General features: G+C 42.2%; 1 protein-coding gene across 5 annotated transcripts in view; it reads left to right on the forward strand.

Annotated features, from left to right (window-relative positions):
* RGS6 (regulator of G protein signaling 6) overlaps positions 1–14126 on the forward strand; it is a gene marked incomplete at its 3' end in the record, with an annotated part of 94491 nt that overhangs the window by 37197 nt on the left and 43168 nt on the right. For 3 of the 5 annotated variants that reach the window (XM_084287392.1, XM_084287393.1, XM_084287394.1), the window contains exons 6-10: positions 2108–2184; positions 5119–5200; positions 5737–5811; positions 6984–7082; positions 8162–8223. In XM_084287392.1, the coding sequence (XP_084143518.1) occupies positions 2108–2184; positions 5119–5200; positions 5737–5811; positions 6984–7082; positions 8162–8223 (395 nt within the window). Of the gene's footprint in view, positions 1–2107; positions 2185–5118; positions 5201–5736; positions 5812–6983; positions 7083–8161; positions 8224–12005; positions 12117–14126 lie in introns of all 5 variants that reach the window. The other 2 variants (XM_084287390.1, XM_084287391.1) reach the window with 1 other exon arrangement.

Raw genomic sequence — 14126 nt, forward strand, 5'->3', positions numbered from 1 at the left:
CCACGCCTTTTACAATTTTAGGTCTTCTGTACACACAGATACGTATATACACCATTTGGTCCTTCCAGTGAAGAGCATGCAAAAATTGGCACTTGTCTAATGTATCCAGACTTCCCATGAGTTCTAATCTCAAAGTACAGACATAAAGGAATGAATATAATAGTCCATATGCATTTATACCTCATTTTGCTGAATTTTTCCTTCTGCATATTGTTGATTTCATTATTAAAACCATTAAAATTGCTCACAGCCAACCAATTAACTTGTAAGTACTCTAAAGATCTATCATAAAGCAAAAAAAAAAAAAAAAAAAAGGCTGTTCAGCAGCACACACTCCCACACACATGCAGTGAGGCTATGACTAAGTACTTTTGCACATCATTGTCTTCTGAGAGTAGCAATGCACCAGTGATGGCAAATAATTAGATCTTGGCAGTCTCTCATTTTTCTTGTGAATATTGCATTGCACAATTAGAGATCGCTTCTGCATTCAAAGTTTGCTCTCTTAATTAAAGACAATCAGATAAGTGCGGCACCAACTCTTCCTAGTCATTATGAGAGCTGAAGCAGACCCAGCAGTGGAGATGTAGCTGAGCACAAGTGAGAGAAATAGGCATACGGGAATGGGAAGGAATTCCGTACGTTTAATGATTTTTGTGGTGATTTAGCATAGGATGCTTCTCTGCAGTCATCAGCACTGACCTGGCATTTCCAAAGAGAATCACTAAAAAGCATCTTGGGACAGCATCTCATTTGAGGTTCTGCTTGAATCACTCATAGGCACCTACCCCCAGTTTATAGTGCTAAAGCAGGGTTCTTCATTATATGATTAAGCTTGCGTGATTGCATTTAGCTTAGTTTATAATTGGCCAAACATGAGCATGATTCAAATAATGTTTCACTTGGTGATGTTTCATTGGCTTCAGCATGTTTACTCCAGAGGGCACATGTGAACATGATTTAAAATATTAAAAAAATTAAACCCACAAAAAATTGTTTTTGCAGATATTACAAGTAGTTCACAGTAAAGGAAATCATCGCAGCTCAGTGCAGCTGTAAAACATTTGCTTAACTGCTTTCCCCCATGTATAAGACTGAAACTCTTGAGTGGACTTGATGATAACTGAGTCAAGCTATGTGTTATATGACAGTTCAAAGTGAAATCTGGGAGAATTCTCCTAGCATTGAAATGCTTGTGCTTAAGCATTTTCTTGAAGCAAAGAGAATAGACATAACAAGAACAGCAGTAGAACTAACAGTGTTCATTTTCAAGGAAAATTTGGAACAGTTGAACCAGCTGTAATGGTTAAGAGAGTCAGGTTAATGGTCTCGTAGGCCTCTTTCTCCAAGCAGTTGTGGATATTTGACTTTGGGGTGCCATTTGTGCCTGAAATTCTGCCATGTCCTGAGTTTGACCTTGAGCTGTGAGAATGTCACATCCATCTCCAAATGTGCAGATCATGATGCTCTCCATAATGGATCTAGACCAGAGCTCTTATTTCAGATGCAGAGAAAGGCTGCATCTGGATCTGGTCCCTACAGTTAGCTGTTTTCATTGTGGAGACAAACAAGCCATTTCCTTTTGTGAATCATCCTGGCAATTCCCAGACTTGAGTGCTGTGCAGCTGCGCAGTGCTCTCCGCAGTGACCAGGGTTGAGCAGAGCGAGGGATGCTCGGGCTTTGCACCTTAGCAAAAGCCTGAAGAGAGCAGAGGGGGGAGGAAGGGAAAGTAGGAAGAGAAGAAAACGTGCAGGTGGCAGCCATCTGCTCTCAGAAATGAAAGTTGTCAGCTTTGCAGATCTTCTCAGTACTATCTTTTGGGAACAACTCCATCATTATTTTACTAATAGAGCTCGGGCTGTCTTCATCACATTCTATTACTTCTCCTGACAGGGTTCTCTTGGCTGCAGACTGAAAAGATGTGTCAAAACCTTGCTTTGCCTATGGGATAATTCACCTGAAACCAATGCTGATTTCCATGTCTTGAATTTTCCAGCTTAAAAAAAGAATAAATTAAAATAAACTCCCAACATGCTAACTATGCTCTCAAGCAATTGCTATAATTACCAGAATTAATTGTTCTCTACTATTTTCATCTTTTGTCAGGAAAACTTAGCAAGGCTTCAGAGAGCATTTGCAAGGAAGTGGGAATTCATCTTCATGCAAGCTGAGGCCCAAGTGAAGTGAGTAGTCCTGGAGCAGATCTGCACCAGTATCTGGGGCTGGGCAGGGAGGGGGGCTCTGTGAGGATAAAACTTCTCTGCCACTGTCTTTACTGCAGCTAAGCAGTGTGTAGAAATGTTGGTCGGGAGTTCCTGAGCCTGAGTTGTCTGTGTGAGGTTGGGCGATTCACTTGCACATTCTGCTTCTACTTTGGTATAGTATTTTTGTTTCGGATAAATGGAAAGAACAAAACTTCGTCATCTGTCTGTGTAACTCTGTGCTTAAGCATTTCGAAGTTCATAAATGCTATTACTTAAAAGTACTTTTATAAAGGTGGTATGTACAGCAGACTGTATTTAGTTTTCTCATTTATACCATTCCCCAGTCAGCTCAGTTGTACGTCTGTTCTCTGCTCTGCAGCTTGTGCTCCTAACTGTGTAAAGAGTCGAGTGCCGCTTACATGAAACTTATTCATATGTAATACTTTTCTTCCCACTTTCTACATATAATTGAAATCCACATTTTTTCACATCTTTCTGAAAACAGTTCAATGTTTTTAGCACGTTGTCATTAGTGCCGCAAAATGGGTATGGTCCAGGGTTTCTAGACTAGTCTACTTAAAAGCCTGCGTGTCCATTTTGTTCATGTAATTGTCACCAGTAAAATTGAAAGGTTGATGAAGAAGAGAACATCAGAACACCAGTACTGACAGTCTGTGTCACTAGAAAGAATTTGCACTTTCAGCATCAGGTGCTAAAAAGTTAAGGAATAATATTTCTTGAGGGTGTGGCTGAGGGATTGGTCTCTATCTTTGATTAACTCATTGGAATTTTGATTAATTTTTTGCTTAATCATCTTGTAATTACGCACTATTTAATCACATGATAATTATCCTCAAAATAACAAGGTAATTAAGGGATTTTTTTTCTGAACAGAATACCAGCTTTCTGTTTAGAAGAGAAAATTAGAAGTTACAATAGCAATTGTACTTTCAGTTACGTAAAGGTTTGTTGCCAAGAGGAAAAATAAAATCTAAGTCTAAACAAAATTCTGTATTCTGTCTACAGCACAAATTATCACCTAAAAGACATTTAAATTCCGTGTGTTTTGTTTTTTTTTTAATATGGTCACCGTTACTTATTCATCTTTTCATGAAGAAAAGTTGGGTTGGAATTCATGGTGTAACGCATGGCAGCAAATTAATTAAAAGAGAAAACAAAAACACCTGGAAACCTTTCTCTGGTTATCAAGTTCTGCTCTGGCTCCCACATCTTTGTCTGCACACAGGATTTCCACTCGTATACCAACCTTCAGGTTGTACACACTAAATGAGGGACAGCACAAAGTGAGGAGAACATCAATGACCACACAGTATTTTCAAAGCAAAACACCTTCTGAGGGAAACTTGTTGTCATGCTCCAAAACTGCAGCCACAGAGCCTCTAGATATGTTGTGTCTTTATCATATTTTGAAATGCGGAACACTGAGTTATCAGTAAGTTTGGGGACAGAAGCCAAGAATCTGGGTCTAGCACAAAGCACCCACGTAGACAATTCTTGGAGCCTCTGAAGAGCGTCTCCACTTCACGTGTGCTCTGCAGGGTGATGCAGGCAGAAGGCTTCGCCTTCCTCTTTGGTTAGGCACGAAGGCTGCTCAGAAGTGGTTTTGGGCTGGGTGTCCGTGCTTGCTACTCAGCTCAGTACAGCGACTGCTGTCTGGTGGCTGCTGTCTTTTCTGTGGGGACAGAGCTCATGAGGAGCTGGTTTCTCATCTCAGCTTATTCAGAGAGGGACAGGTAACTGTGGAGGACTCGAGGTCTTTGTGGGGTGGGAAGGGGTGCTCAGAAACTTCAGTTTGTCCCCCATTTCCTATCCCCTTGATACATTTCTAGCACAGACTCAGCTGAGGATTACTGCTTCTCCAAGAGAAAAACAGGAGGGGGAGAACCTGAGGGTCAGAAATTCTAGATTGTGTGGTGTGTTTTTTTTTGCCCTCGCTGCTTTCATTATGCCCGGTGGCAGCTGTGCAGGAAGGCAGCACAGGAACACAGCTTCTCAAATCTGCTCTGGAGGCGAGGGCAGTTCCTCCTCCCGCATCTCATCTAGTCTCTCTGCAGGCGGGTTTTGCAAGCCGGTGGTGATTTGCTGTGCTCATGTGTAGAGCCAAGCACCAGATGCGAATGGCTAGATGCTGCTGAGAGGTAGGGGAACAGCTGCTTTGAACAACCTCCAGTGGCCTTTGATGTGTGCGCTTTGAGCGAGCCGATGTACTGGCTGCATCAGGGCTGAAATTACCGAGTTAGGCCTGTGCCAACCCCATCACGTGTCTTTGGATGAGTGCTGGCTTGCACAGCGCCGTGCGGCAAGTTCGGCTCCTGTCCCTTGGTGCTGGCATCCTGCCCTCTGCCAGCACCGGGACAGGCAGAGCCAGGCTGTTGGAATCCCCGAGGTGGCCCCAAGTGCTGCCTGTGCTGTCACTGCGGGTGATGCCTCAGAGAGCTGCCCCATAGGAGTCTGAAATCTTAGCAGTTGTGCCACTGGGTGCAACGGAGCCTCCCAAGGTGGGCCTACACCCGGAGTAAAGAGGTGCCAACAGGTACAGACCAGGTGGAGTTGGCAGAGCCAAAGCCAAATGTGAACTTACAGATCTGGGGACAGTGTGTCAGGAAAGGGCGTTTTCCTCACCAGATGGGGGGGGGAAAAATAAAAAAGAAAGAAAAAAAGAGATGCTAAGGTTAAATTTTCCATTTTAATAGGAAAATTTTTCGTGACATATATTGGAGTAAACATCAGTGACGTATTTTGTTCATGACACATGGCCTTGCAAGACAGTGTGTGACATTTCTACACCAAAAAATGTTTTTTGTTGTTGGGTAAAAAAAAACCATCTAGGAAGTATAACAAGGAAGAAAACATTAGTTGTGTGGTGACTCATGTTTATGCTTTTGTTTTCAGAATCGACAGGAAAAAGGATAAAACAGAAAGGAAAATTTTGGACAGCCAGGAGAGAGCATTCTGGGATGTGCACAGGCCTGTGGTAAAGCTCTTTTTAAATTATGAGGCTTTCCAGGTTTTGACAGGAAAGTTTTAATGCTAGTAAACACTGTGCCATGAATTGCACAAAGATATTGCCTTTAAAGTCACCACATGGGTTTTCCTTACAATTCAAAACAAGTTGCCACAAGATTATTTCAGACATTTTAGGTTTGTGCATGCATGGAACTATTGACTTAGAAATATGCGATAAATGTGAAGTTTTGAAGATGTTTTTTGTGCATATGAAAAGAAAAGCAGCTTACCCGGTTTGGCACAGGCTTCCTAGAAAAAGCTCTTCTCTTAGCTGAGGTATTTCCTCTTAGTGCCAAAGTTATGAGCAAATGGATTTGATGCTGAGATGCCAGCTTTGGGTATTTGCACTCTCTTATTTAGCAAGCGTAATTTATGGGATGCAAACTTAAGGAAAGACTTTCAGACAAGATCTAACTGTATATTTTAGGAAGGTAAGGTAACGTGTAGATTGTAAACAGGAAGTAGTAGTATGATAACCATCTTTTTTTAACCATCTCTTTTCAGCCAGGTTGCGTAAACACCACAGAAATGGACATTAGAAAGTGTCGTCGTATGAAAAACCCACAGAAGGTTAAAAAGGTCAGTTTGAGTTTCTGGTTTTCTTTATTTTTCATGTAAATCACACTTAACACCTATAGTATATCAGACTTCCATAACAGAAACAAAAAGTGGTTTGCAAGTGTCAGTTCATTTTTGATCTAATTGGTGAATTTACTATTGCAGTTTTACCAACTGAGAGGTACAGACGGAGTGACTGGCAAAGCTGAGAAGGTTATAAGAAACTCTGTGCCCCAAATGTCTGCTGGCTTTGCACTCCCGTAAAACTAAAATCGATTGGCAAAAGTGTCTAGGTACTATTTTTCAGAAATTATTTGGGCACAGGTTTTTCAGAGCTGTTTACCTGTCTTAATCATTTCAAAGGCTTGATCATTAACAGCTTTTGTGCCTTTGACTTCCAGCAAGTCTTAGCTTCTAGGTATGTATTGGTTCTAGAGGTGACACCAGATTAGGAATCTATAATTAGGTGTCACCAGATTCCTGGTAGTTAAATTGCAGAAGAGCTATTCACGTCTCTTTTGAACATTAAATAAAAAGCAGAAGTACTGAGTGATGGGATACTTGGTATTACTTTCAGTGCAAGTCTCTGTCCAGAAAACAAATGGCTACGACTCAATCTGTAGGTTACCTGTAGACACTTGGTTAAGCTTTTTCTAAAATGTGTAGGTTTTTTTATGACAAGAAATTCAACCAAATGGAAGAAAATGTCCTGTGATTGAGTTCTAGTCCTTTCTTCATTCATTTCACCACAGTGATCATTCCCAGGGTTCATCCTACAAATATTGGCAGGTGCAGCCCTCAGAGCTCCTGAAAATTATCATCTGCATCTTAATATTTAAGATAAATCTTTTTCTACTTACTGTGAAACAGACCTATAGATTGCAGCAGCACAGAGCAGCCACCTCACACATAATGGGAAGGTCTCAGGTGAGAGAGTTTTGCTGGAAAGCAGGCTGTGCAGGAAGCCCCAAGCATCCCGCTGGCATGCCTGCAGATGTCCCAAGTGCAGGCATCTGCAGCACAGTCAGATCTGTCAGTTTTGCTCCAGGCAGAATGATTGTTGACCTGCATGAAAATAAACAGTAGGAAATCGTTGGCTTGTTGTCTTACTGTTTTGCATACTGCAATTCTCCTCATTGCATAACAGGGAAAAAGGCCATAATCTCTTCTGTTTGTTTACTGCTTCCCTGCAGTCAGTGTATGGGGTTACAGAGGAGTCTCAGCCCCAAAGCCCCGTACACGTGCCCTCCCAACCTGTACGCAAAACTACGAAAGAGGATTTCCGGAAACAGGTAAGAAGATGGCTACGTGGCAACTCTCTTGAGACTGAGTGCATCTAGAAAAATCAGACAGCTGTTATCGGGGAGATGGAGCATTAATGGTATTGAGAAATCAGTAAAACCAACTGGTTTTTTAACTGCTTGATCCTCATGTGCTTTATGTAAAGCATTAGATATTTAAAGATGCATATTAATTGAGCAGTGATGTGATGATACGTGTTATGGGCAGTACTGACCTTTGACTCTAGTATTACTCTGTCTGTGGGCGAGTAGACAGATTCATTTCCAGATCACTGAGGATGTCAGAAAAGTGGACATCGACAAAGGCTAGGGAAGAAACCAGCGTGCTCAAAGCACAGACTGGGGGTGGGCAAGGAAAAGCATCTTTCAGTGCGTGACTGTTACAGGCTGTACTGTCAAAGCTTTTGGGGAACCGGGAAAAATCACCGTGAGGAATGAAAACTAAGAATCACTCTGAGGAATGGCCAGCCAACTTGTGTGTCCTTGCCCCTGCTCACAGAGTTCTTCAGAATTGCTTTCCTGCAACAAACAGCACTCACTGAACTATGGGCAAGATTCGATGGGTCAGCATTTAAGTAAAGGCAGTTAGACATGTTTCTTAGGCTGCAAGTTTTAGGGTCATCTTCTGAACTAAGTTGGAACACTACATTTCTTGAGCTTTTTCCATTGTAGGCAACATAGGCTGCAGAGTATTGTGAAGAGCTAGTTTATAGCACGGTACAAACGTACTGTAAAACCATGACTTTCTTGGTTAGGGAGATGGAAGTGTATGTTGTAAAATGAGGATCACATTGAACCCTGAGTTGTCTAGCAGCCTCAGCCCCAGCTATGTGCCTTTCCTACTTTTACATATTTCTTGGGAAGCTCCCCTCAGGGACTTCGCCACATGAAATTGAGCCTCCTGATGGAAGCAGCTAATAAGCTGCTTCTACTACCTAGGGAAGGGTCTCATTTCTTTTTGAGTTACTTTCAAGCTGTTTGGAATGAGAAATCAATAGTGGGTTGGGATATGATCAATGCATGCTGTGGAGTTCCCAGATTCTTAATGTCCTTGTCATCTCTCTCCTCAGATAACTTTTCTGAACCTGCAGATAGACAGGCATTGTTTAAAGATGTCCAAAGTAGCAGAAAGGTGAGTGTAGCCATTTTCATTATTTCCCATTACTTCCTCATCTCAAAACTGCCATTTCCAGAAACAGCAAGTGGGCAGGAACACACAAAGTCTGGTCCCATTTCTGTGCAGCAAATCCTTCTCCCTCATTGCTCAACCATACTGCCTGTCTGCTGACCACTGACACTTGGCATTCACCCTTCTGCCACCGAAGGCAGAAAAAAATGGGTGAAAAATGAGCATGTTGTACTGTAAAAGCAAAAGAAATGACTCACAAAGGAAAGAACCGTTGCTGGGCTTTTGTTTCCCACCCCTTCACAAGCCTAGAGCTCATTTACAGAAAAGTCTTTCCTCTTTCAGTTCAAAAACATCCATTTTTCCTTTATTCATCTCCTGTTAGACTGGTACTGTGTTTGCATCTTGCTGTGCGTGGTGTTCATATGCATACTGGAGTTTATTCCTACCGGGGTTGTAGGGCCAGTTTCTGCTCTCGCTTACTCGCATGAAACCCTATGGAAAGTACTAGGTTGGTATCTGGACTACCCAAGGCAGGGTTTTATAGAAGTAGATTTCTCACAGAGGCAAATCAAGGCACAATTTGGCTTGCAGAAAATTTAGTCCTGATAGGAAACTATGAACAAGTAAAGAACAAGCTCAGACTTAGCTTCCTGAGGATGACTGCTCCTTTACTCAGATAGATACTTGTTAGTTCTGCACATTTGCAGTAAAATCGTTAAGACAGATGCGGGGATCAGCACGGTTTTCAGTAACTGCTTTTAGAGTAAAACAGTCTTGAACGTGATGGGCGTGATAAGGGCTGATTTCTTATGGAGAAATAACAAAAGATTTTTTATTTAAACAAATTAAAATGACATTACCCTATAAAATTTTGTGTTCTGCCATGCCTGCTCCTGTAATTACGATGTGTACACTGCACTAGGCAAATTACATAGCAAGAGCTCAACAGTAAGTTCCTAGTAGCTCATAAAGTTTAACAATTTAAATGAAAATTTATCCAGTTACAAAGGAAATATTCAGAGGCTTCCTGAAATCCTGCATACACTATTTTGTTCTATTGAATGTAGTGCATCCATATTTATGTTTTCGGCTTTTTGGTTCTGTTCTGATAAATTTTTCCTTTACTGAAAATGTCATTTTTGTATTGAATTCACTTACAGAGACCTTAATATACTGAGACTAATAATTTCCAGGCTGGTAATTTGCAGGCAAGCGGTTGTGTTTTGCTTGAATTTTTTCTAGGTAGGTATTTTTTCAATAAGAGGGGCTCACTAAAACTCACTGACTTCTGAACATCAGGTCCTGTCCACATGGCAGGACCGATATAACTTGAACCTGTTGTTCAAGTTATACTGATTTTACAAATGTCAGTGACAAAAAAAAAAAAAAGAATCCATTTGTTTTCAATAAAACTGGACAGAAAATAATTGTCCTGGTCTGGAAGGGCTTGGGGCTCTTTATGCAGTGGCTGTGGGTGGCAGTGATGCTGTAGTGTTGCAGGGTTTGGCATGAGGAGCAGCCGGGAGGGCAGCCTGCAGGTGAATGGTCAGGGAGCAGGAGGGAAGGGGTGGGAATGGGCTGATGGGTCAAGCAGCTCAGCAGTGGTGGGGATGGGTGGGGGGAAATGAGTTTAGATAGCCTAAGTTGATCTGTTGCCTGAAATTAAACCTGTGTGGACTGAAAGCTGCATCCAAAACATTAAATGCACACTCCATGAGCAAATCTGTTGATTAAGGAGGTGTTGTTACTAGCAAGGCACTTTTCAGGCTGGGCCCAGCTTTTGGGCCAGAGGCATCCCTCATCTGCTCCAGGCACCTGGGAAACAGTTTATCTTTCTTCCACATCCTTTCTCCCCACTTGGGAGACCTGGATGCTGTCAGGTTTAGGATTTGGCGATGAGATTTGACAACTTTTGAGCAAAACTGTGAATAAATTCTACCTACTATTTTCCCTGACTGCATCAGGTAGTGTTGCTGCAATCCCAATACATGAGGCATTATAGAAATGGCTGGGGAAAACCCGAGCATCTTCCTACCGGAAGTAATCTCAGCTCCCTAGTTGAAAATCTGTCACAAATCTCTGTTATTCTCACAGTTTCCCCAAATTATTGTGAGGGCTTAGCAGGGCCCCCTGATTGCGAGGCAGTCAGGTTCTCAGTGCAAGCTTCGCACCCTTCAGCGAACTCTTAACCACCATCTCTTCTGCCAGAATTACATTGCAGCACCTGAAAGGCCAAAAGTCCAGGTTTGCATTTTGGCAGAAATGCTTTCCTGTAGGATTCCCACTGTAGCCTTGTTTAGACAACGAGACAATGATTCAGCTGCTGTCATTATACTGAATCAGCAAAATGTGTTTAGCAAATCCTCCCTTCTTTCATTTTATGTAGCTTTTTTTTCCCCCTTTTATTTTTGCTGCTACTTTTCTTAGCACTTCTGATGCCGCCTTATTATTTTATTAGGAGCAATTCAAAATTTCACAGCAGATACCTCCTGATTGATCCTTTTTGTTGTTGTTGTTTTTTTGTTTTTTTTTTTTTTAAACCAACCCTCTCTCTCATTGATGTCTCAGGAATTGCTGCTCTCTGAAATTGGACGCTGCTCTCTCCTCCAACCCTTGACCCACAGCAGTCATGAAATGTAATTAATGAAATGAGATGAGACAGCCCTGAGTGCCCTGAGGGGCAATGGGAACCTGCTGTGGTTACAAAAGTGTATGATTTTAATGCCTCATGATACGAGCTAGGACAAACAAAAAGAAATAATTACTGCAGAGCAGGTCAGGGAAACTTTCTGCCTTTTGTGGCCCTTTGTTTCACGGGGTCTTTTCGTGCTCTTGCCTTTTTGAGATGTGGAAGACCAGAGGTAAAGTGACCATGGACAATCACAGTGAAAGTAGATTAGTTGTTCAGTATGGTGAGACTCAATTAACTTATTTAATTAGTTGTCAGACAGAGACAGAAAAATGAAAAAGTGCCTCAGAGTATTTCACATGTAGGCTAGGACAAATTTCTTTTGATTCTTTCATGTATGCCATCTACCTTTTGTAAAATTGCCCCCAGGTCCCAACCCCAGTGGAATGCCCAAGTTGCCTATTCAAGCACAGCCTTTTTCCCAGGAAGCTCTTAGGATTAGAGCCTGTATTTCTTAACTAACTAGGCACAAAGCAAACCTAGTGTAAATATTAGGTGGTTTTCCAATATCTATATAAGTTACTACATGTTTAAATTAATTATTGTAAACTACCATTGAAGTATATTGCAATTGAGCCTTTATGCTAAATAGTATACCAACATGACAAAACAACCTATAGGGTGAAGATCTGACACTCAGGACTGTGATCCTTCACAGGTGTATGTGTATTCTATTTTGATGAGTCATTCACAATGCATAAAGGTAAGTGGGTGCAGAAGTCTTTGCAAAAAAAATAAAAAGGGGGTAAGAGGCAGTAGCAGCATGCAACAAATGAAGAGGACGCATGCTTCGTAGTCATGTTGCTCCCTGCACAAAGTCCTAACGTATCAATTCAGTTGCTGCCACATCAAGCTTCTTGTCAGCATCTCGACAGGGCCAAGCTTGAGGAAAATGCTGTAGTGAATTTGTGGGTGAAATCATTGCATACACCCTCCCTGGGAAAAGGGAATCCTGTGGGTGCTGAGAAACTGAACGATCCAAGCAAGGGAAAAAGGAAAAAAAAATCACAAAAAAATGAAAAAAAATCTATAGCTCTGACATGTGACTGAGTATTCAGGCACTGATTTTTTTTTTTATTTATTTTTAATATGTCAGTTTAATAGCCTACACAGAGCAGTATGTGGAATATGACCCCTTTATAACTCCTGCTGAGCCTTCCAATCCCTGGATAAGTGATGATGCAGCCTTGTGGGACATTGAAATGAGGTAAGAATTGGCAGTTTTAAGTAATATTAGAGTTGTCTTGCAATTTTATTTGTACGCTCTTCCCACAGGATAGGAAGTTGGACATCTGTAACTTCACCAGATACTCACATAGCTCAAGTTTAAACAGAAGCTTATACTCTATTACTTCTTCAGTGGATTATACAGCCCTTCCACTTCCATGTGACTTGATGTGCATTACTCTCTAAATCAGGTAATGGGTGTTCTCATGCCCATCAAGGACATACAGGGACTATACTGTGAGAGCCCGTGGATATACAGTACTGCTCAGAGATGCATGTTCCAGTGCACCTCCTGGGACACTTGAGAGCCAGCTCTCAGGTCCTCCCCCAGTCCTGGGACCCCGTGCAAGACTCCACTGGCAGGACAGGAAGGGTTGGAGTAGTGGCCATACCCACTGCACAGAGGTAGGTTAGGTACAGGCGCCAGATCAGTGCAGCTCACAATGTATGTATGAAACTTGGCATGTCAGAACGATAATAGAATGACAAAGTGAGTTTGGGCCTCACCTCACCTTAGTGAACAAACTGGCTTGTCTCTGTTCTGGTGTGTAGTGTTGGAGATGAAAAGGAAGAGGAAGAGTGTAGGACCTCCACTGCCTTGCACCCTAGAGAGTTTCTCCAAAAAAACAAAACAAGCACAGTGCTGCGATTTAGATCACGTTTTGCCCATGTGATGCTGTTGCAAGAGAAACCCAGCCAGCCTCTCTGTCTTGCCATCAGTAACTATCTGCAGTCCTTGTAGCAGGACTGGAATTGTCCCGTCTGCTTCTCTGTCTTGCAGCTATATGACAGCAGACTTGGATGAAACCTAGGGTTTGTCAAAGCCCAACTGATCTACTGGGTTAGCATGGGTAAGGTCAACCTGTTTCTGTGTCCAGCAGCATGCAAGAGAACAGGGTACCTGAAAAGCGCTACCTGGTTTCATTTGATTCAGGACAGTGCTTGCTTATGGCTTCTTAGGCCTTTAGCGTAAGCCTAAAGCAAGATGAGCTCCGGATGTGTAGTAAGTTGCTCTGATTCACCACGCTCCCTATCACCTTCGCTGCTCACTCATGCGTCCTTTGGCTGACTACTGCAAGTGCTCAGCAGCTTCTCCTGCTGTTGAGCTGCCATTGTTGAACAGAACTGGGAGCTCCCTTTAGCAAATCTTTGAAAATACCAAATCTAATTCTCTCTGTACTTGAATAATAATGTAAATTTTAAGATGCTGGTAGCCTAAGGGAGCCAATTCATAGTGAGTCAGTGTTCCAGGAAAAGGGCAAGTTATTTCTCTGTGTAAAACCCATGTGATCTGGGATGTGAAAGGTGTTGTCACCTGCTTCTCTGAAGGTCACAGAAGTTGGTAATTAGTTCCCTTATCTATGCCTCCTTTTACATAAATTCAATATTTTGGATTTCCTTTTTAGTCAGTTTCTCATTTTCTCCATCCTCCCTAGCAGGGTTAGGAACAGATACAACTTGAGCAAAATACTTCTCTGGAGAAACCCTACCTACAACATAATCCAGGCATCCATTACTTCTGGGTCTTCTGAGGTAGCCAGAAATCCCAGAAAATATTTTTGTGTCCCTGAGGAATACAATTTACCCGGTGTCATGACCTTTGTGGGAATATAAAGTAGATGCATGGCTTCTGCTATGATTTCAGAGTTAAGGAAGATGATTCTCCTGCTGGTGAAAAGAGAAAATATATTGTTGAGAGACAGGAGAACAAACATCTCTATATTTCTATTTTATTTCCTATTGTAAGAGACCTCCATGCATCTGCATCTAGTTACAACTTGCATGAATAATTAAATGAGCCCCAGGAGCTACGGTAGCCCTTGTGCTGCCTGCAAGGCTGTTTCCTCAGTGAGGAGGGCAGAGCCCTCATTCAGGAGCACAAAACCCCTCTCCCTTCTGATGGCAAAGGCAGCTTCTGAGCAGGGACAGCTCTGTGCCACTGCAGCTTATCCTTCGTGGCACTGGGGAAATGCCTTGGAAAGCCTTCGGA

This window comes from Netta rufina, assembly GCF_964035555.1.
Source record: "Netta rufina genome assembly, chromosome: 5".
NCBI classification, from domain to species: domain Eukaryota; kingdom Metazoa; phylum Chordata; class Aves; order Anseriformes; family Anatidae; genus Netta; species Netta rufina.